We start from the raw sequence: 23,011 nt of genomic DNA, 5'->3' as shown, positions 1-23,011 counted from the left end.
TGATTCAGTGACAGAACTCTGAAAAATAAAAATAAACGTCAATTAAAACTTCCACTGCAGGAATTATGTTTTTATGTTTTACTTTGTTATTTTGACATCTTCCACTTGTTTTACAATCAGGGCAATTAAAGGTCCACTAAAACCCTAGATTTATGGGTATGTGTTTTTCTATAATTGCCCTGGAAAACAAGCAATAAAAATACAAGGTCACCCTTATATATATTCTGGATAGTAAGTCATCCATTTTTTATTTTATGCCAGTGATCCCAATCCTCCCACTTTCTGAACGGACAAGACAGCCAAAAGACATAATTGCATGCTTTTAAATTTTGGAAAGCAATTTGGAGGAAATGTCAGTCCTTAATCAGTCATTCATTTTTTAGGGGCCATGCCTAAAGCTGAGGTCAACAGAATGTGCCAGAAGCGGAGCGCTTTATATCACAGGATTTTTGTTCACATTACACCACTGATGTTTGCTTTCAGAGCAAATGTGCCTTGGGCTAATATCTGTTTTCCTCTCGGGTAAACAACGGGTGATTGAAAACCCTTGCCAAAAGTTTTATTGTAACAAGGGGCAGATAGAACCAGGCAAAATCAGAGAAGGCTAAAAATGTGAGTTTATTACTCAAGCGGCTGAGGGAAGACATGTCGCAGAGGGGCAAAAGTATTGTCAGACAGCCCCCACAATTCATTTGTCCAGGAAAAAAATGAGATGGGAAATCATTATGTGCAAATGGAGGACTGTGTTTTTTGACTTGAATGTCAAGTAGAAATGAAAGGATCCTATGGATTGTGGCTGCAGAAGCCTGCAACTCGCCCATGAGGCTTCGTCATGTCTATCGACTAATGGGGAGTCCTTGGCATTCAAACCTTTGTGGCTATTGCACACCTCAGTGTCACGGGAGATAGTTCAGTTTTGAATGAATAGGTGTGAAACTTCACGGATGTCAGGACGACTGATCAGACATCAAGGATTCCACAGTCATCCTGGGCTGTAATGGGAAAATGCAGAGGAAGGGGATGTAGCTGGGTGTGTCCCACCCACAATGTGTCCGAGGCCCACGTGTAAATGGATGAGCGGCACAGTGTTTTCCTTTTTTTTTTTTGTTGCTGTGTCTTGCATTTGCGGAGGCTTGTTTATTTCACCTCGAGGTTTGATTGACCCTTGAATTTTTGAAAACCATGCACTCCCCAGCAATCTGGAAAATGCTGAACTCCTTCAAAAGTCTACGTGTTCCTCCTGTCATGGTGTCGTAGAGATTAGTTGAGCTCAGATACAGCCCCTGACCTAGCACAGCAATACTGAACACCGCAATATAATGGAAACAGTTTAGTGGAGATATAGTGGGATGGGTTCACATTAGACTGGTAGATGCTTTCAATTCAACAAGGCTGAATCAGTACAAATGACAAGACAACAGCATCCATAACAACTGTGTGGTGAAAGCAGCTCCACCTCCGATGATGGTGAAAGATGGCACCAAAGCATCAATCTGAACTCCACCACCTCAGAATGACCCTTCAAAAATCTACAAATGAGAGACATGACAACAAACCAGACCCACAGTTTCTGTGATCTTTGACGACACTGACCTGGCCCAGCAGCTCGGGCAGCCCCAGCACTTGTCCTGTGAACACTCCCAGGCAGATCAGGATGGCGTTGAACTGGCCAATGAACCCTCTGATGTATCTCGGGGAAATTTCTCCCAGGTACATTGGGAGGACACTGAGCGCGATGCCTGTCAGGAAAGACAACAACCAGAGGAGTCAAATAAAGGAGTTAAAGTGCAGAAAAGCCACGTGCAAACATATACACTGACGGTGTTCAACCGCCTGATACATTTGGGAAATACTCTCATGAATTGTGGGGCATCCTTATGGATACTTGCTGTAAATAGAAGACCTGTGCTTTGGAAATGGTCGGCACATATGGTTTAACATGGGCAATGGAGTCATTAAATGAAGGACTAGTCTCCAGCAATTCCGTAGGTTTTTGGAAGTTTGTTAAAAACCAATACCTTGTTACCTACCAATCTATAATCTTGACAGGTTAGTGGATGCAAACCACAACTCCAAAAGTAATTCTCACTTGTTCTCACACTTGATTACTTTTTTTGGACTTTAATCTTCATCAATCTGAATGCAGAATTATTTTTATTTTTTTTTATCATGAGCATCAGCAACTTATTTGGACACATTATGTTTTTCCCAGAATGCTTCTAGTTGATGTAGCCTCTGTCTCTATAGCTGCGGATGCTCCCACTCCTCAACTCTGGCAAAAAAGTTATTGCTGGTCGACATTTAACGCACTGCTTCCTGTGCGCCAGAGGAGGGACACAAGATTAGAGGTCTGGTGCACTGCATAATGAATAATGCGTTGATTTCCACCGATGTTTTTTTCTTTTTAAACCTTCTATTATCTTGTTTCTACTCTGTAGCACTTTGAGATTGCTTTTAGCAATGAAAAGTGCTCTATAAATGAAATGTATTATTATTATCATTATAAGCTTAATCAACCGCCACAAATTTCTCCTCATAATCAGCAGTTTTGAGCCGATGGACTTGGAAAAAGAGTTTGATTTTTCCATGCGCAATTTCAAATTTCGTCCAGCAGCCGGTTCCAGCGAAGCCACTCTGTGATGATTTGACTGCAGTTTGGTCTCCCGAAAATTTCTGTCTTCAGGCAACATAGGCCACAAATAGGATGACTAAGCAGTGATGTTTTGCTCCGAGCACCTAGAGGAGAAAGTTACACCTATAATCAAAGTTTTGTTATTTACTGATCACTGGTGCATTCAGGTCTGACGAGGAAGATATCCATAATCTCTGCCACGGATTTTTCTGTACCTTGGGGGCTGGAGTAAAACAAAAATCTATGGGATTTGCACATTAGTTTGACAAAACACTGTGAAATAATACGCTTTTGCTTCTTTTTTTGCTGTTGAAATATCTTAGTTTTGGGAAATTTAATATGAGTTATTCAATGAAATGCAAGCACAATGTTAAGTTCCCACATCTCATTTTTGCATGCAGGAAAGTGTCTCTTTAGCTTATGGTTCGACTTTGAATACAGTTCAATGTACTGTCAGTCTGCACTTGATGTAGATAATTCAAATTATTTATTTGCCACTGGTACACAGAGACTTTTGTTAACAGCTTGGTGAGTAAATAAACTCTTACCGGAGTCCACCCCGATTATGAGACGGCCAGCGATGAGCATCTCAAAGGATTTTGCCTTCTCACCCAGGGACAGCAGCAGCGCAGCTATAACAGCAAAGCTGTTATTCAGCATCAAGGTTCCCCTTCTACAGTCAAGAAGAGAACACGGTTGGAAAGTACGACATGGAAGTAGAGAACATCAACTAGGCACATTTCTAGACACGATCCGATACAAATTGAACGATTAAGGGGAAATCAAGGTAAGCTCATCTAATGTTGGAAGCCTTTCAAAGAGCTTTACGATCAAGAAAAAGCAAAACTAATCCCAGTATGGATAAAAGAATAAGTAGAGCAATAAATGAATCAAAATCAATGAAAAATGCAGTACACAACAGTGAAGATAAAATGAAAGAATGATGGACAGAATAACGAGACAGCAGTGGGCCGTCTTGTAGGATTTCAAATTAGATTTTAAAATTAGTGATAGTGGGACAGGACCCTAATGAGAAACAGGAGAATATTCCAGATCTTGGAGGGCAATAAACAGACAAAGCCTGACAACATGGCTGCTGCAAAGAACCCGCAGGCCAGGCTGAATCTGGGCCCCCTCTCCCCGTGTGAGACTAACACTAATGGTGCACTCAGGCAGCCCTTGTGTGCTCATTAACATCAAACATTTTTTTATCTTTGTTAGAAGGAAGTTGCCCTCAAACTGCCCACAATGTGCGATTACCCCTGGGAATATAACGAAACTTAAATTTAAGTTAATTAAAGTTTGGGCAGACGTATATTTTCTACACTGGTTTTATTGTCTTATTGTCTTGGTCCACTCGTGGGGTGACTGATCAAGCCTGAGGCTATAGTTTAACTCCTTCAGGATGGATAGCAGCCCTGAGATTGCAGACCCCCAGGGCACTTTCATGTCAGGAGTGTGGTTAATTAAGAGAATGAGCCCCATCACAGGGCCAACACACAGAGACAAACCACTCCTGATAATGAACAATTTAAGGAAGTTCCAGCATGGGGTAGGATGTGACTGGTATGTTCATGATCAAAGCAAAAGCATTGGATGGAGAATTTGTGTAAGAGGGTTTTACTCTCTCGTGAGACAAGTCGATATTGGTCGTTTTTGGTCGCTTCTGCAGTCAGGTGGTAGCTCAGTGATCATTCTTCTCTTCACACGCTGAGGTCTTTTCCCTTTCCTGTATATAAATCTTCCGAAACGCTAAGTTGGAAGGGGGGGGGCAGCATTTGCATCCACTCTGACCTTCACTTGGTCAATCTTTCACGCACTTTCACTTCGATTGCTCCATGTGTCCTCATCTGCTAATAGATATTCAAGTCTTCTCCCTGGCATCTGAATTTCAACCTTTCCAAGATACTGTGCAAAACTAGCAGCTGGGCCACAGATGTCTGGTAGAGGAATATAGATGGAGAATGAATAATACGTTTCAGCCCCACCTGAGAAATCCAAGGTGAATCTTAAGGGCATTTTAATTTTCTCGAATGACTTAGAATAAAATCTTCATAAGTCTCTCCCTGCTCGGCAAGTGACATCCTCCTCATTAGTGGATAATAGATTCCTTTGAACGTATATTATGTCAGAGCAGTGAGGGGATATTGTCAGTGTGCCAGAGTCTGGTTGTTCAGCTGTGCAGCGCTGCACCACGGGCCAATGAAACGTCTCATTTAGACTCAAACCTCACAAAAGTCCTCACACCGGCTGGGAGACTGGAGCTACCAGATCGGGATAAGCTGTCAAACCACAACAACTAAGTCAGAAGCAAATCACAGTCTGGAACTTTGCGTATCAAAAATAGAACTATTCCTGTGTCGTTTTCATAAAGAGGCAGCCTGATAGCTCTTATGTGTTGCAGGGGGATGAAAGCCGGGGTTATGTAGCTCAGCAGAAGATCATCAATCAAAATTGATCACTGCTGGTGTTTTGTAAGTGCGTACTAAAGGGAGAAAATCTCAGTACAAAGAGAGTTATAATCGAACTGCTCAAATTTTACTCTTCAGTGAATCACAGGTGACCACATATGCAAATGGCACCTACAGTAACTGAAAAATGTACGGCACGGGAGCTGGAAGTCGTGAGAGTTGGCAGTTTCGCTGAGAGCAAGTAATGCCGTCATATTAAATGCAGCGCAGCAGTGCAACATTCACGATTAATGTATTCACGTCAATGGCCTCACAACATTTTATACTCGTTTTAGAACATTTTACACTGCAGCGGACAGCAAACTTGGCTTTCAGGCAATTAGATGAATCAGAGATTTGTTTTTGGGACATATCTGGCCCGATATTATCACTTCTAGATTCCTCTCCGTTTTGCGCCTAAAGTTATCGATGCCACCTTCCACATTTGTGCATCACAGACTACATAGGGAAATGCAGATGTATCCTGACATGTAATTATTGTGTGTGTGTGCGGATGTGTGCTTGTGTGTGTGTGCTTGTGTGTGTGCTTTTGTGTGTGTGCGCTTGTGTGTGTGTGTGCTTTTGTGTGTGTGCGCTTGTGTGTGTGTGTGTGTGTGTGTGTGTTGGCAGATGTTCCTCAAACTTGGTAGGAATCCAACTTTGGGGGTTACAGCGAAAGCAGTAACTAGCAACTTTATGCTGAATCCTTCCTGCCAAGGATAGTAAGAAAGAATGTATGTAATTATTTGTATTATTATGAAAATGTGGCAGGACAAGTATAGACTATATAGTGTATAATAGTGGCCTATAATGCATGTGCGGTGTATGCATTGTCCCTCCATCGCTTTTCATTAATTTAGTCTACTTTTATGCCCTGCAGTTACAGCCTCCTCCGCACCGCTACTTCCAGCATCCTTGATGTACAGCGAAGAAAAACATAACGTTCGAGTTTGAGTTGAGTCAATACTTTTCATACAGAATTATTAAACTCTTATTGGTGTACAGAAATATGTGAAATCATTTCAACATCAGCTACAAACGCAGGACAAAAACAGAAATGCTGGAAACCATAGTGAAGAGTCCTTAAATTTAAAATAGCAACAAAATATGGGCCCACAGAAATTAAAAGTCCGGTCCAGTGGAGGACACATCAGTCCGCAAGGATCATCTAATCCAAACAGAAACAAAACCACATGCCAACCACATTCCCCATATATGGCCCAGATTAAAGATCCTGTTGAGGAGACACCAAGAGGCAAGGAATTCTTAGGACAATGAAATTGGTTACTATATGAGTAAAATAAGGCGGATCATTAACTTACAGTGTCTGACAGTCTCAACTCTCTGAACACTAACATTCACACAGGAACTGTACTGTCTGTAGTAGGTGTATGATGTGTAGTATGTGTTGCTGGGCTGTTGTATGAGACATATGAGAAAAGTCACTGTGCCGTTTCCTCTTCTGTGTAATGGAATCTTCACGTGTACAATTTTCAATTCCTTCATTTCCTGCACTGGCTGGACAGTCACGGACGGTGATTTAGAGAGACTGACGGTGAAAGGTATGGAGGGCAATAAAAGAAAAGAGAGAGCCCGACGAAGAAATACAGAGAAGAAAAGAAGTGCACTTCAGCATTGGTCTCCCTGGGCTCCAGACGAGGAACGATTGTGTACACATGGTCTGTCATATGCTGAGATGAAGGATAATCTTGCCATGTGTTTTAATCAAGCCAGTAAAGTGGGGGAGCAAAAGAGGAAGTGAACAGCTTCCTTTTTTTTTTTCAAAGCGACAGTTGGGCACATCCCATTTTGGCCCCTGGATCTATTTTGCTCTCAAGAGGAACAAGCTGTTATATTTTAATGGGAATATTTTTCTTCCTTTTCTTTTTCCATGTAAAATAGTTTTCTGTCGCCAATTCAAGGCATAAAAACTATTGATTTATCATTGAAAACGTCTTGTTGTTACAAATGGAAATCTTTCCAGTACGTATCCTGATGGAAAATAAAGTGAACATACTTTGTATGACCAGTACAATTGTCGAAGAACTTCTGCAGTGATACTGGGTTATATCATTATAAGGTGTGAGTCACCTCACCTTCCCAACACGTTGATGATTAAAGAGACGGACAGCGTTCCCATGAGGCCTCCGATAGCAAATATGGACACTGTCATGGACCAGAGGAGCGTGGCCGTCTCTGCTCCAACAGGCTCGCCGTATCGCTCCATCCATGTCTTATTGTAGAAATTTTTGATGAACTGCAATACAAGAGAAGACATGGCAGACAGACGGCTTTCATATGTGTCATTTATTTCAAATGGTAAAGAATGAGGATTTTTCTATTCAACTTATAATTCAGATGCAAAAACTATGAAAACTCAAACCCTGTGCTCATGCATTTAATTACTGTATATCAGCATGTGAGCTGTCTGTGTGTGTGTGTGTGTGTGTGTGTGTGTGTGGTAGCATAGAGTTGCGTCATAGTTTTCAGAATAACCAACACACGGTGTAACATTCTCTGCTCAGGATGCCATTACTACACTATCTTCTAAAAGGTTGTCTTCTGCTAAAAAAACATTGCTTCAAAATCAATTTTTTATTGGAATTGGAATTGATCTCTGTGGGTGTGTGTGCGTGCGTGCGTGCGTGCGTGCGTGCGTGCGTGCGTGCGTGCGTGCGCGTAGTTGATACTGTGAGTCCGAGAGAAACGTCCTTCAGGATAATAACGTCGATCTTATCCAATCTTGTCTAATCGTATTATTTCAGAATTTGCATATATCGAGTGATATACTGTCCACAGTAATCCCTCTCGCTCCAAATGTACTCAATCAGTTACAGAGAATTGTGGTGCTTTAACACTTAAATAAATTGCTATCAAATTCTGTTGCAGATACTGAAGTGCAAACACTCAAACACAAATTGTAATGACTGCATAAATAAAATGAACTGACTGAAGCACGAGTCAGTGACTGAAATCAGCGACAAGTGTCTCAAAGCCCACAAGATTAGACTGAAGTGTTCCACCAAAGATGAACGTCTCAGCATTCAAACAAAGCGACCCTGTTTTTTTGTTTTTGTTTTCATCATTTTGCATTTCAGTCCGTTTGTTTTGTATTTGCAGGCAGCTCACGATTGCAAAAAGAAAATCTGGTGAATGATCCTCCGAAGGGAGTTAAAACAGTACCCATTGAAATCTATTGATGAAAGGCTTCATCAGTGGAGAGCCTTTCTTCAGACTTGCTCCTGAAAGTCGTCGAAAGCGGAGCGGGCAAAGTCGTCTTCGCGGTCTGCTTTGGCTCAGGCCCGATGTCTATGTGAGCGTCAGACAGCGTGGCCGCCGCGAGTTGGTTTGGCATTAGACGGAAATGTTATCCTTGATGTGACGGCGACTACAATGCTCTGTAAAGAACACACCTCATTCTTCAAACACACAACGGGCTCAGTTAATATGAAACGCACCATTAAGCATCATGTCTTAGCCGTTCCCTGTTTTAGGGGGACGCGATACTTACACTTCCTGTCTTGTGCAGCCTCTGAATCATTCCCACTTGTCGGAGTAAAGATACTATATTCTTTTTACAGCTGGTCACCTGTCGCTCAGCCATCATCATCGTGTGTTCCCCTCAAATCTCCTCTCCTTCCCACCACTTAAGCAATTACACGTGTCTTTAAACATTCGCTCCTGAGCCAGGTAACAGCCTCATTTCTTCTCAACACAAAAAACTAGGTTACCTGGACAAAGGTTGTACAGGAAATCAGTCCAAAGGTTGGAGACAGGTTCACAGTCACTATAGTAACTTGTAATGTGAGGATATATTTTCTTTCTAAAAAAAAACTAAAAAAAAGTTAAATGGAAGATTCTTTGTCTTTTTAGCGATGCATCATGGTCATGATCTTTTACCTGTGTGAAGTCAGACACTCGTGAACATGTGAAAAAGCCGGTTAGAAACCCACTGGGTTAAGGCCATTTTATAACAGACACCCGGGTTTCTCATTTACACGCTGTTTAAGAAAACAGATCGCTGCAGACGACCAACAGGAACCCTTGTGGCACCCTATGGCAAGATGTCTCTGCGGATAACATGTCTGTGGTGCCTGAGATCTTAAAGGCTACAGGTTTATTAGAAATTAAAGGACATGAATTAATATTCCTTTAAACCAATGCAGCTATTTAAAGATTGCCTCACTGTTGCAGGTAAAGCTGCTGTGCGTGAGGGACACTAACTGTTGGTTTGCAGACTTCATATTTATTGTGTTGTTTTGTGGTTTGTTTTTAAATGGGCTGATAAAACCTTTTGATTAATGCCGCATGGATGGTCTATTTTTAGATCTTTCGCTCAAATGAACATGGGCATTTTTGGTGGACCTGTAATTTTTCCGTCATTCCTTTAAAGCAGAGGATGGGGGTTGGCTGTGTACAGCAAATCCCGAAAACACGCGGCTCATTGGTTTAATGTATATGAATTTGATTAGCAGCAGAATCCACTTTGCAGCAGCTTGACAGGAGCTACTGAATTAATGAGCAATAATCCCCTCGCTGACATAGAAAAGAGAAGAAGGAAAAAACAGCTTCACCTTGATCTTTTTTTTATTTATTTTTTTTGCCAGATGAACTGCAGGGGATCCATGACAGCACATTGAACTGGTAAAACTGAAAAACTGCTGAACTGGTGAACCTGCAGGATCGATTTTGGGATGGTATGACAGAGCGGACTGTAAGGGGTTAGTTGGCGTGGACTGTTTGAGAAGAGACTACGAGGTGGACGGTGCAGTGCAAGAGTCATCCGTTTTCCGTTTTTTAATAATTCCAAACCTGTTTAATAAAGCTCTAATAACGCCTCCTGTGAAACGTTTACTGTGCACTCCAGGGGCCTCATCTATACAACTGTGTGTAGAATCCATACTGAGTTCACATGCGCACAAAATCCAAAAGATGTGCACTAAAAACTAATCCGATATTTAAATCACTGTCAACTAGGAAATGTGCGCACATGGATCAGCCTGATTTAGATTGGAGTTGGCTTACTTTTTTTTTTTTCAATTGAAGGATGGATTAACAACATTGGCTCATAAACACAAGCACAAACAACACTGTTAGTCTAAATGTAATTGATAAAGCTGATCTCTAGGTAATGTACGATATAAAGTGTGATTCAATTTTCGAATCTGCATCACCAATTTCCCCTGTCTCCCATATGTTCTCGGGCAAGGGTCAGAGTCTCCGCACAGACGCACGCGTTCTCCCGTCAAGTTTGTTTTTATAGATTCCCAACTTTATTGATGAAGGGAATACAACACAAGACACGTTTGAATTCGTTCTTCCAGCTCTCTTATTTAAATGAGCAGGGCTGTGTTGTTGACAGTGAGAGTGCGTGGATGAAGACGAAGATGCAGCAAAGACGGATGTTTTTCACGGCCATCACTGTGGATAACGCCACACTCACACATTTGCTCATGTGTTTGTATAAAATATGAGAAATGTTTATACATGGAGGTGTTAGTTATATTAAGTACCAGTTTGTTTATTTGACTTTAAAGCTCCTAATTGTGATGGATGGATGGATGGATGGATGGATTGAATTAAATTTATTATTTATGGTATTCTACAAACCTGGTGTTTCAGGACCCTCCAGGCACAACCAATATCTGTTGTTATATATACCAATATCAATATATTATGACCACGAAACTACCCCAGAAAATGGGTTGGAATATTTTTGTTCCATTTAGTCAGTCCAGACGTGTTAACACTGATGTTCTATTGATGATTTGATGCTATGCTAATGTGACCAGGGGCAGAATTTTAATAGATGGCTACTTTTGTCATCCTCCTACTGCAAATGATGGGTTTGGCCACAAACAGTAGATGACGGGCATTGCAGTTATGAGAAAACATAAGGTTCTCTCCTCCTCCATACTGTAATGGTACAGCATTAGAGCAAATGGCTACTGATCTCACAGATCTCACAACTACAAGTTAGACTGAAAGGTCAGAGATGTCTGGTTTGCTCTCGTTCCCTTTCATCCTTCCCTTTCTCGCTCAATTCACCTCATCAGCGGTGACAAGCTTGTCAACTCGCGCACACAGCAGACCTAATTAAAAGAAGAACCCCACTGTTCTTTGATGGAGAATGAAGGAGTGATAAAGAGTTTTTATGTTTGGTTTATTTGCCGAGACCTTTGCATCGGCATTGGTCTTATTCTGCACATGAAAGCAGCAGGAATCATACCAAGTTGTGAACCGCAGATGTTTCACACTTATTTCTCTCTCGGTACAGTAGGTTATATTACTGTGGGAACACACAATGTGACACTAACTCAAACATGACATTTGACAAGTGTCACATATTTATGAAGAATCACCGTCAACTTCCTGCAAACTAGTTTAGAGGCTGTGGGGACCTGATCTCAGTCTCACACTGTGATCTTCCTATTGTTCTCATTCCAATTTTATTCCAGTCAGTACAGTCAGAGACACGTACCACCTAACAGTGACCCCAGGGTGTGGTCGAATTCACAAATTGGCTGAGGAAGTTTCCTAAAACTTTTAGTCACCCGGAAGTATTTCATCGGCAGCGAAGATGAGAGCTCTTCGGATTCTCGGAACGCTAAGGAAAGTTGCCTCAATGTTTCCTTTCCTATCTCCTTTAGCATAGGGTACACTGGACCGTCCTATGCGAAAGGAAAGGATAAAATAGACGTCCCACAATTCATTGCGGCAGCAATATTTAACGTGATGTGCTACGTACGAACGCAAAGTAGAAGGAGAAGAAGAAGAAGAGTATGAATACGACCCAGAAGTGACGCACGTCATCATGTAAGTTACTGTTTCATATGAAGCATTTTCATCTGATGTCACATGGTGACGGTGGCGTGATGACGTAGTATAGTGAAAGTCGAGTCGGATTCTCTGAGCACTGCTGTCGGCTTTTTCTAAGTCCAATCACTCCTCCTTTACACCTTTCCTTGACCTCCCGCCATTTTCCACTGAGGTCAAGGAATAGTAGATAGGAAGGACATAGGAAGGACAATCCCAATCCAACCAGTTTCTTTACCCATTCTTTATGCTTTGACTTGAGACTGACCCGAGTGGCAAAATGCAACCAACAACCTGGAAATAAAGCTTCTTACGATCTAGGTGATGGGGTCCTACGTGAACGCAAAACGATTCTGCAAGGGTGAGAACAGTCTGGTTACATATTCGTCTGTATTTCTACCTGTATTTCTCAGGATTGAAATGGCCAGGGTTCAGTTGGGGGACAAAAAAATGATGATAACATTAATTAGAGCAGTTTGGAGAAACGTGTCACTGAAAATGTGGTGACACATTAAGAAAACCGCCACGGTCAATAAAATGTCCTGATGAAGCAGGACATTTGAATGGCTTGTGTCCAAAATCAGGACCTTGTTCCCTCATCCACTGCCCCCTATATAGTTTCAGACCCTTACTAATCATTATAACTTTGCATCAACGCTGACGGCCGTAGAATACACTGTTCAGAGTTTTGTTTGTCACCCTGTGTAACGTCCTGCCACTGACCTGGAACTCAGTTGTCATTTTTTTGATATCTGTTAGTTTCCTGTGCGCCTTTGTTTTTCACTGCTCATTTGTCACCCCTTAACACCCTGAATATCTATAGAGAATATTTGAGGTAAGGGCCTTAAAATACATACAACAACGAAAACAATACAAAATCTTCAAACTTAAAAAACACAATAAACCATGAATTGCCCACGGTTTGCAGAACACGTACCCTGAACACATCACATCATAATATTTATGGAACCTTTAGTCTCTAGCATCTTATGTTATTGTTATGTAAAATCCATTCGTGCTTGTATCACTGTATCACAGTATCAAGAAATACTGCATCAAGAGGAACTTAAGGCAGAAATAGAGGCATTAATGAGGGTCAGATTTTTTCAGTGAAAGCAGAGATAAACTTTCCAACATCATTACATGTATTTGTATTGGCAACTGCAGAGCTGCAAGTTATGATGTTTGAATACTAATTGAATGACCTGTGTGGCATCTAATTACCTCTAAACAGTGCCAGATTAAAAAGTGTGACCTCCAAAGGGGCTGCTGCTCATCCGAAAAGCGGCACCACTCAACTGTACCGGTACATAAAAGCCACAGAAAATAGTCATTTCGGTTTCACCAGGCAAAGATGATTTGCAGACTGTGAATTTATAGGACAGTCAAAGCATTGGTGAATACACCTCATTGTCCATCAGCTGGTGTCTTTTTTTTTTTCTTTTATTTGACAGGAGGCTTTGGACTAACAATCTCCAGACACCAAAAACACAATTTCACATTAACTCAAATTACATTTATCTCCATCTAAAATTCAGGTTGAGGTTCAGTTCCAGTTTACTTTATTTGTACCTGTAGGTAGATTCCGTTTGCAGTCTAAGAAAGAGGCATTCGTTTGACAGACATTTTATATTCATACGATAAAACGTAAAAAAGCATAACAACAAAACATTATTACTAAAATAAAATGGGAGTAAAATAAAAGTGCCCACTAATCAGGACTCAAAATACATAATAAATAGTGTTTTTCTGAACAAATAAATCAATAGACAATTCTTCTGCCGCGTCTGTGCCATGTCACTTGATCATCTGTGTTATGGCTGCTGGAACAAAACTATTTTTATATTGCTTTGTTCTACACCTCAGGACTATAAACCTCCGTCCAGAGGGAAGAAGCTGAAATTCAATGTGTAGAGGGGCGCAACAAGTCATCATTTGAAATTGAGTTTGTGATCCGCTCTGACTGTCTGGAATGTAAGAGTGCTGGGTTAAGCTGCGGCTCACCAATCAGCCAACCGGACCACTTGACACATCTGATTCAGAGAGTTTCTGTTCTTTAGAGATAGGTTTCCAAACCATGACACAAGACAAAAAGACAAAATCGATTCAACAAACGCACAATAGGATAAGGTCATCACAGTTTGGTCAACGTGGAAATGGGAGAGCTTCCTTTAGCAGAACAAATCGCTGGTGGCCCTTTCTGCACACAGCTTCACAGTTTGCTTCAAAGTTCAGTTTTGAGTCAATAGTAATAAAGAGTGGGTCACGGTATGAATCAAACTGCAGCACCACCAGTATTTGTTCAAAAAGAAAACCATTGGAAGTGATCATGATGCAACCTTTGGCATCCAAAGGGAAAAGTTGTCTGATGAAAAAATCACTGAACAAGATATCCACTCTGCGTTGCCTGTCAACGTGTTGATGTTCCCAACCACAAGTACCTGGTAGTCTTCAGTACATCATTTCAAGAATAGTCATTACTCATGGGTTGGACCACACCCATCTTCGAACCCGGCCTTCATTTTTGATCTCAATCAATATCAATATATCTTAAAAAATTGTGACACACACACAATTCCCTCTGCACTGTCATGGCTGCTGAACAATAACTGCTCACTTTGGTCAGTCCCTCTGGTTATTTTTCCTTGTTTTCAATAGAACTGAAGAAGGTAAACAATATGGAAGGAAGGTACAAGTTTGCAAGTTTGCTTGCCTAGAAACAGTGTGTCCAATAAGAAAATGACAAATAACAGATCGCTCTATGGTGACGAATAAGCTCTGTGGTGCGGTTTATCATAACTATGACAGTGTCTACAAACTCTGACTGAACATGTGCATTTTGGACAATCAACTGAATGCGGGAGATATCGCTGTGTCCGTCTGTAATGCATTTTCAGTCATTCGAGCATAACTTCATTAGAAACCTGGCTGTGAAGCACTGTCTAAAGGAATACGTATTGCTCTCCAGTAGTACTTTGACTCACCAGAGCAGGAGCGTTGACCACAGACAGGTTGTAGCCGTAAAGGAAAGATGACCCCAGGGCACTGAAGAAGGCCGTATTCAACAGACAGGCAGTGACCGGCTGCTGTTGAGAGAGCACATGGCACAGGGGTTCATATTAGTCATGCAAACACAGGAATGTTTGAGGTCTCGTCAGCAGCAGCCACGTCGCTTTTGATCAACGTCAGAGGTCAGACAAAAAAAAGGATGTTTGACAGGTCCGGAGACCAAGGCCAGGGAACTGGGTACCTCCCTTCACTTTGCCCTCGAGCCCTTCACTGGTTAAACAACAAATTGGCTCTGCAAATACAGACCACTGGTGGAAAGAGATCAAGGCAGCTGTTGCATAAGTCCTCATACAAGGAATCATAAATTAATTATTTTGAAAAAGAGAATCAAAGTATAAGACAACAGTAGGTTTATTATTAGATTACAAGAGCGATCCGAATAGAAACCTCAGGTAGTCAAATGAATTAGAATGAGACTTAAAGCGTGAAACACCACTACCAGTTAAATCAAACTCATTAACCAAATGAGCGAGACAAAACGAAAAAAAAACGAATGGAGATTTTGCCTGTCAGAGAGCCTCACCGCTTGGAGGGTTAAAACGCATAGTTTGTCCTACAAGAGGCACTAAAAAGTGTGGTGAAATTTCAAGTCATTCGTGTATCCCCTTTGTGAGGGCGAACAGGCTTACATTTCATGACACTCCATGTCAATTTTGAAGTCAGAGGTCTAGTCTAGTATCAGGGGAAGGCCTTCATGCTCTGGGGAGCATGAATGTGTTGTTTATTTTCATGGCACGGTCCTCAGGGGGTTGCTGGGTCGTCTGTGTTCGTTCTGTCTTCGTGTAAAAAAGGCAAAGCAATGTTTCGGAGCTTTCCCAAGAAGCACTTATCCAAGAGACGGACGAACAGATGGACATTTCTGCATTCATCGGTCGTATGGAAGGTGAAATTCAAGAGTGGTTTTAGAGATTTTCTACTGAATTGCCAACGTTCATCCAGACTAAAAACATCCACAAAAATCTGTCTCAGCACTTCATAGATAAACACAGGACGAATCGGGTTGGTATTTTGCTAATCAATAGAACAACAGCCAAGTATCACTCTTTTGCTTATAAATGACAAACCATCCACAGCACCTTTGCCTTTTTAAGGTTGTCAGACTGAATGCACATTTAGCACAACTCTTGAGTACACTACAGTACAGTACAGTACAGTACACAGTTCTTTTTCATTAACGCCTGCGAGTAATTCGCCACGATACTCCTCCCGGCCTTTGTCCTAGATATTATTTAATCCATAGTGGTGCACAAAAAAAAAGTACAGTTGTAGACTGTATACCGGTGACATACTGTGACCAGGGAGAACATTCTGACTCCCTGTTGGGTTATCGTACAATTTACTTTTACTCTTAAATACGCAAATTCTTTCATGTGTGCAGTTTATCTTAATGCTTCACATACACTCTCTTGACAAATAGTTCTGTTCCCCTTAAATCTCATCAGTCCACGCACATGGACATGTGGTCATCCACATGCACAGTTTAGCAATCGTTTTGCAATCCCTACACATAGTTAAGAAATATCCCCCCCACACACACACACACACACACACACACACACACACACACACACACACACACACACACACACACACACACACACACACACACACACACACACACACACACACACACACACACACACACACACACACACACACACACACACACACACACACACACAAACACACACACACACACGGACAGGTCAGTTTCGGCATACCACCCATGCGGTCTACTTTAAAATGCACACCTACTGCACTATTCCTCAAAACAACTACATGGGTGAGTAGTCCGTGCTGTTGGACAAGCGTGCTCTCTGGTTTTTTCCATCTTGTCTGGGCTGATGACCTCACAGCAGGCTCAGGACAGGCAAAGCAGTCTACAGCCTGGCCCCTCTCTCCTCCACTGCTAACTCAACACCACTCAACAACCAGGCTCGACTAGACAGAGATACCTGGCTGAGGTATTTTCCCTGACAAAGATGTGCTGTACAACTTAAACAATAACATTGCTTATTTTTAAAAACTTTTTTACCCATTAACTTCTCTGCAGCCTCACTTGCACTTCTGGTTTGCCCATCCTGGTTTGCCAGATTACCAGCCCTGTCCTTTGGATAAAATGCTTGGCTCAATTGAGTTCAAAAAGTCAATGATTTCAGCACGGCAATATGCAGAAATCTAATTTGTGTCGAATGAGACGTTGCACAGACGAAGTTGTGTGAGAATATCTGCACTGGGACTCTGCTCAGTTGGCAGAGCTGACACCTGTTGTCAAGGACCATGCTTTGGAAAATTGGAAACCAACTGAGTGTTTGCTTTGTGGATGTGCGTTGGTTTTATGGTTGTTTTATTACTTTAATCTAAGTGCGGAGTGATTTTGGCAAAGATTCCATCTGATATAAGGGCCAATGTTTCAGCAGCAGGTCAAAGTCTCAGGAGGCGGCAGCAGGATTTTGGACAACAGTAACGAAAATGTGCGCGTGACTAACAAAGGTCATGTACATTTAATGAAGGGCATCACAGATATATCATCTCTCAGGACAGGGCTGTCAGTCAGTCAGAGTAGTAAAATATCACAAAAGCTATACGGCATAGTGGGCAGCCTGAAGGACAGAGAGGTTTGCACTTGGCTGCAGTGTTGTTTGTGATATAATCGCACTAACCTTTCCAGAATTCGTTCTAGAGTTGGCCGTCTTCTGGTCAGCTCGGTCGTCCTTCTGTGGTTTGTCCATGTCAAAGACGCAGCAGCCTTAAATGAGAGGTTCATATCACATCAGACATCTGGTTCATACAGACTCACCATAAAGGGAAAACAAGACCTGTTTCACAACAGGAAGGGGAAATGGGATTTGTCAGAGAAACTGCTGCCGCTGTGGAAACATCTGCTAAAAAAGACGAAAAGAAAAAAAAGAAGGAAACTACTGTGCTGACATGCAGCAGTGACACTAACGCAAGAACACAAAGGATTATAGATTAGAACTTGGTCACAATTTCAGGATTTACCCATTGAAAGTACACTTCAAACTCAGTTTGAAGACGTCGTGGCTACAGTTTGGCACAGTGTGTTCAACAACGGAAACACTCGATGGTCTGCAGACAGTACAGATTCCACAACAGCGGCCAAGTGAAATAAACCCCAATAAAGAACTCGGACTGCCACCTAGTGGTTAAGAGAACAGCAACACAGCAGACATTCAATGAAAACAGGTGAAAGAAACTCTACCAAACACCTTTTCTGCAGGGCATTGGACTGTTAGATGAATTTCAAGATACAGGTTGATCCTTAATCTTTATACCCTTTGTGGGGGAAAAAAATATGTGACTGTGTTACTTTCTATATAGGGGATTTGGGGATTTTACAAGATCCAGTGCCAAGCATTTTCCACAGAGCTAATTGGAGTTGGTGTCTTCTGCAGTAGCCCCTGCTCATTTCCTCTCCCACCGCACAGTTGATTACATTAAATAGCAAATCAGTCAGCTTGCAGGCTGTAAATGAGGCCATTGATTGGACGACTGGAATGACAACCAGCAGGAATCGGGAGTCCCGAGGAGCAAGATTGAAAAACCAAAGCGGTGCAGTGAATTCATAAGCAGACACATTACACATCAAAATCCTCTCTTCCAACTCTCCCTGACTACAACCATTTAATTAGACCACTTCTGTGGTTTTAACTCACATTAGCCGGAGGCTGAAGTTGTTAAAGTGCTCAATACAATTCCTTTTTAATGCCACTCCATATCAGAACTACTATTGTTTTAGTGTTTATTGAAGGCTTTTTTTTTTTACTCCTACAAGGCCCAGGGAGATGAGACACATTGGTATTTTGTAATTGACCAACCAATATCAGCGCATCACCTCCCCAAATCATCCCCTGGATGATAGGCAGGTACAGAGGCAACAGGTAAAACCTCAGCTGGGTTGGCGACAACACACTCACCGGACCTCACTACTTTGATGTCAGAAACTTCATCTTTTGTTACCGCGGCCTCAATACACTTTGCAATTGAGGGGTAAGCCTCTGAATTTTTAATCTAAAAAACGTTTAGATTAAAAACGGATGCGTTAGTCGCGTTTCCTGGACATTTAAATGTCCTCACGATCAATAACGCTTTTTAGACGATCGCAGGATTTGCATTATAAAAAAAATTATAAATTAAAAGTCTATTTTTAATACGCATAATATCGGGCCCACACACAGAAACATGTATTTTCTAAAGGATTCCTGATATTATTCTGCTATATTTGTGCTCTGACTTTGTGCTCACACATCCCGTTCGAAGCCCCTATAGGAGAATATGAGGAGGATTATGAATCATTGGAAAATATTTCACAGCATCAATGTTCAGGTATTTGATCATATCCTATTTAAACTGACATGATTACTTTGTTATAGGACAAATTCACATTAGTTGGCGGATTTCATTATGTTAAAATGGATTAATATCCACTATAATTTCATAATTCTAATGAATGCAATCCTATTGAAAGTTAATTCACCACTCTGCTCCCCTATTTAACACAACAATATGATTCAAACTGTTTGATAAAATCTATAACCGGAGCTTTTACATTACAACAGACCAACATAGCACTGAAACTGAAACAAACACACCATATGTGTACTGACATTACAGCAAGTCTATAGAAGAGGAAGTGTCAGCACACTTTCAAAAATCAAGAAATTAGTTTGGTACAAAAGCTTCTTTTCTTTTTTTTTCTACCAGACTGAGTAGCAGGTATTATTGTGGATACTCACTTGTGCTCGTCCAATGCTTACAGGAATACTGATCCAACAGACTTCATGGCGATTATGCAACACTGACAAATCATTAACTTCCATGCTCCTCCCTTGAGTTTTATTTTCTCACAAAAGTGAAGTGAGGTACATGTACCTTCTCCCCTTTACTGCTGCAACGGCAGCATATAAAAGAGATAGTGATGGGATCAACTGTCTGACGGGTTAATGGACGTAAACCAATGTCCACAGAGAGAGCGACAATCACTGTCGGACATTGGGACAACAGTTGGGTCAAGGATCAAAGTGTATAAACCTGAGTGAATGTTTAAATAAATCCTGCCACTTACCTTGAATGGCATAAGTTCCGCATGTCACCGATGAGGCCAAGTTGCCAGGCTGTTGGTAGAAAATGTATTTTTTTTTCTCTATCATAAAAACAAGAGGGCCCATCCAGCCTATCTATGCTCCATTGTTGTGCTGCATTCCTTGACCATGTGTTAGCATGAGGAAGCCCCCCCCCCCCCCCCCCGACGTTGTTATGGATCAGGGCAATAACAGAGCAGACTGCTGCAACACCAGTTGTCGAGGAAACACGCATACCCTACTGGAGTGAACAAGAACGCGTTGGATTCCCACTTCCTCTAAAATATAGTGACAACATGCATCAAGGAGAGCAACTTGCAGGTACCAGAGAAGCGAATGCAGGCACACTATAGCTCGTTACATGAAAAGCATGCAGCAAAAGAGCTTGCCTTCAGTCCCTTTAAAAAATCCCCTCTCCTCGGGCATCGTTCTTTTCGATCAATGGCATGCTTTATTCTCCCTCGCGTCCACAAAAAATAATGACTACTGCCTGGCAGCTATCTATATTACAAACACACGAGCCATTCCTCTCTGCCGTGTGAAACTGCTCGAACGAGCAGCTACAGTACGCACACGGGCCAAGAACGTGACATGGCTTAAGTTTGACTGGCCCCCCCGGCGGGGGGTTGGGCAACTCTCAGTAAAATGGGAAACATGGAAACATTTGGGTCAGGACGTGCCTGCCCTGGGGAAACAGATATGGCCAAGTAATGAAACTCTGGCAATAGAAGCTGAACACCCCCTCCGGGACGTCTTTCCTTCGCCCCGCAGTGCAGATAACGGAGGTATTGGGTTTCCCGGGGTGTGGATAGAGCTCGCGGTGGGAAAAGAATCCACAAGTAGAGAGCGCCAAACCACTGAAGGCAGTCAAGATGCCAAAAATGTTTCTTTTTTTATAATTATATTTCAATTTCAATCGCGCATTTTGAACCAGTTTTTTCACTATACAGTCTCGTGTGCCATATTTTTATCAAGCACAAATCTTGAGCTATCCGTGTCCACTTTCTCTTCCAGAACTCATTACGCCAATGCGAGCCATACGCTCGGCCTCTCTGTTCAAATGTGCACAGCTAGACTAGCTACTTTATTAATATCTATTCTGTGCAGCATTAAATATGCACAGTCTATTTGATTGTCATATCATACAGCCATGCATGGATTATCAAATGAGCTTTTGAAAAACCAGACTGTTTCTTGTTTGAAAGTCTCAGAGCTCAGTTAATACAAATACAAAATTAGCAGAAAGAGACGCAAAACAATCTCAGCAACTCTGATGAGACGCAAAAAACCACCACAATGTCATTGTGTTCATCGTTGTGTTGTTTGGTCCTGTCACTATGTACGTTGTTTATGTGCAGCTTTACTTGGCGTGACAAATTTTCTTCCAGACAATACATTTTAGCTTATCTTATTTTACAAAGGGGCACAAAATGTCCAATACAGGAGGAGCAGTGGGGTCCATTTTATCATAATCCATCCATGCAACACTGTCAACTCCAGTGTATAAGTCATGTGTCCTCATGTGCCCTGTTGAATGAGTAGCTAAAGCAACTCTAATGTTGATTCTGCCAACTTCAGGATGTTCTTTCCAAACCTCATGTCCTAGGTTTTGTTTTTTTTTGGTCCTGCTTTTTCGGTGCTTGGTCAATACAACTGGAATCAGTAGCCGTGTTAAACATTGACTTCCCCCGCTGTCTCAGTGGCTCAGTGTCCCCTACAGTCCACCAAAGAGGATTACTTGTACTACTTTGCCTCTCCACATATTTCCTACCACGAATAAATGTGAGAATGAAACGCTCGCCCTGATCGGGCTCATTCATTCTGTTAAAAAAATCGACTGGAGAAAGGGAACTTACCAACCAACTCCGATGCCTCTCACCGTCCGAAACCAGGATTTCCTTGCATGTTTCCACAGCCAAAGCAACTGCAGGCATGTAATTAAAAAGACACCATTATCACATGAGAGCTGGTTAACTTGATTTACTGAACCCAGACATGAGGTGAGTGGTTGGAGTATCAACAGTTGGCATCTTAACAAACACAAAGATATGCACTTGGCTGTTGTGTTGTCTGTGAGTCACTACTCATTTCAATGCCAATCCCTATCAAAGTATTTTAGCATTTAAGGGTGTAGATCTTTTAAGTTTCTTGTTCTCGCCTTAGTTGTTGTAGAGCCACAGGTCCAGTAATGAAAAAATGCATGAATCAAAACAAAGAGCTCTACATTTAATGTAGTATTTATTCTTGTATTCTTCTTTAGGAATATATTTTTAAATCCTTTTTGATCATATTTAATGTTGCATTTGTCACACACACACACACACACACACACACACACACACACACACACACACACACACACACACACACACACACACACACACACACACACACACACACACACACACACACACACACACACACACACACACACACACACACAGCATGACATTGTACATACAAAATATTGGTCAGCAAAATCAGGACGGGCGCAGCTATATACAATTTAATATCAAGGAAAATGCTAAACCTACAGCTCATTTACATAAGTGTTTATTCCACTTACCTTTTAATCATCCCATACCGATTGCTTTATGAAATCTGGCTGGGCTATTATTCATTCCAATACAAGAGATGGTGTCTTCCAGTCAAAGTGTTGAATTTTCTACTGCACAACCTAAGAGACGCATATATGCTGAGCACTATAGTGGGCGGATCATTGATTGACTCAGCAAACAGTGGCGCTGCAGCGGGGCCCAATGGGGCCTCTGTTAAAATGCATGAGTTTCTTAACTGCCTCCAACTGTGCATTAACATTGTTAGAGATATACGAGCTCTGGCTATTTTGCCAGATATCCTATCCACCTGCCTCAGTCCTGAAGCTGCGGGACTGGAAAGAAACTGGACTTGAAAAAACACCTCTTCAACATGTGATTGAAAAG

At 41.7% G+C, this 23,011-nt stretch overlaps 1 protein-coding gene across 13 annotated transcripts in view; it reads right to left on the bottom strand.

Annotated features, from left to right (window-relative positions):
• slc2a9l2 (solute carrier family 2 member 9, like 2) overlaps window positions 1-21,989 on the bottom strand; it is a 105,096-nt gene extending 83,107 nt beyond the window's left edge. For 2 of the 13 annotated variants that reach the window (XR_004793375.2, XR_004793374.2), the window contains exons 1-6: window positions 20,054-20,207; window positions 17,631-17,716; window positions 14,883-14,984; window positions 7,179-7,339; window positions 3,181-3,305; window positions 1,594-1,739 (exon numbers count right to left, since the gene is read on the bottom strand). Coding sequence is in view for 11 of the 13 variants with exons in the window: in XM_035630517.2 (XP_035486410.2) it covers window positions 1,594-1,739; window positions 3,181-3,305; window positions 7,179-7,339; window positions 14,883-14,984; window positions 17,631-17,716; window positions 20,054-20,156 (723 nt within the window). In the remaining 2 variants the exon portion in view is untranslated. Of the gene's footprint in view, window positions 1-1,593; window positions 1,740-3,180; window positions 3,306-7,178; window positions 7,340-14,882; window positions 14,985-17,630; window positions 17,717-17,970; window positions 18,034-19,724; window positions 19,823-20,053; window positions 20,210-21,925 lie in introns of those variants that run through there. The other 11 variants (XM_035630517.2, XM_035630516.2, XM_035630513.2 and 8 more) reach the window with 10 other exon arrangements.
• Window positions 21,990-23,011: the final 1,022 nt, after the last annotated feature.

Source organism: Scophthalmus maximus, chromosome 6 (assembly GCF_022379125.1).
Source record: "Scophthalmus maximus strain ysfricsl-2021 chromosome 6, ASM2237912v1, whole genome shotgun sequence".
Classification (NCBI taxonomy): Eukaryota; Metazoa; Chordata; class Actinopteri; order Pleuronectiformes; family Scophthalmidae; genus Scophthalmus; species Scophthalmus maximus.
Note: the sequence above shows the minus strand (reverse complement) of the source record. Positions and strands in the feature narration are given on the sequence as shown.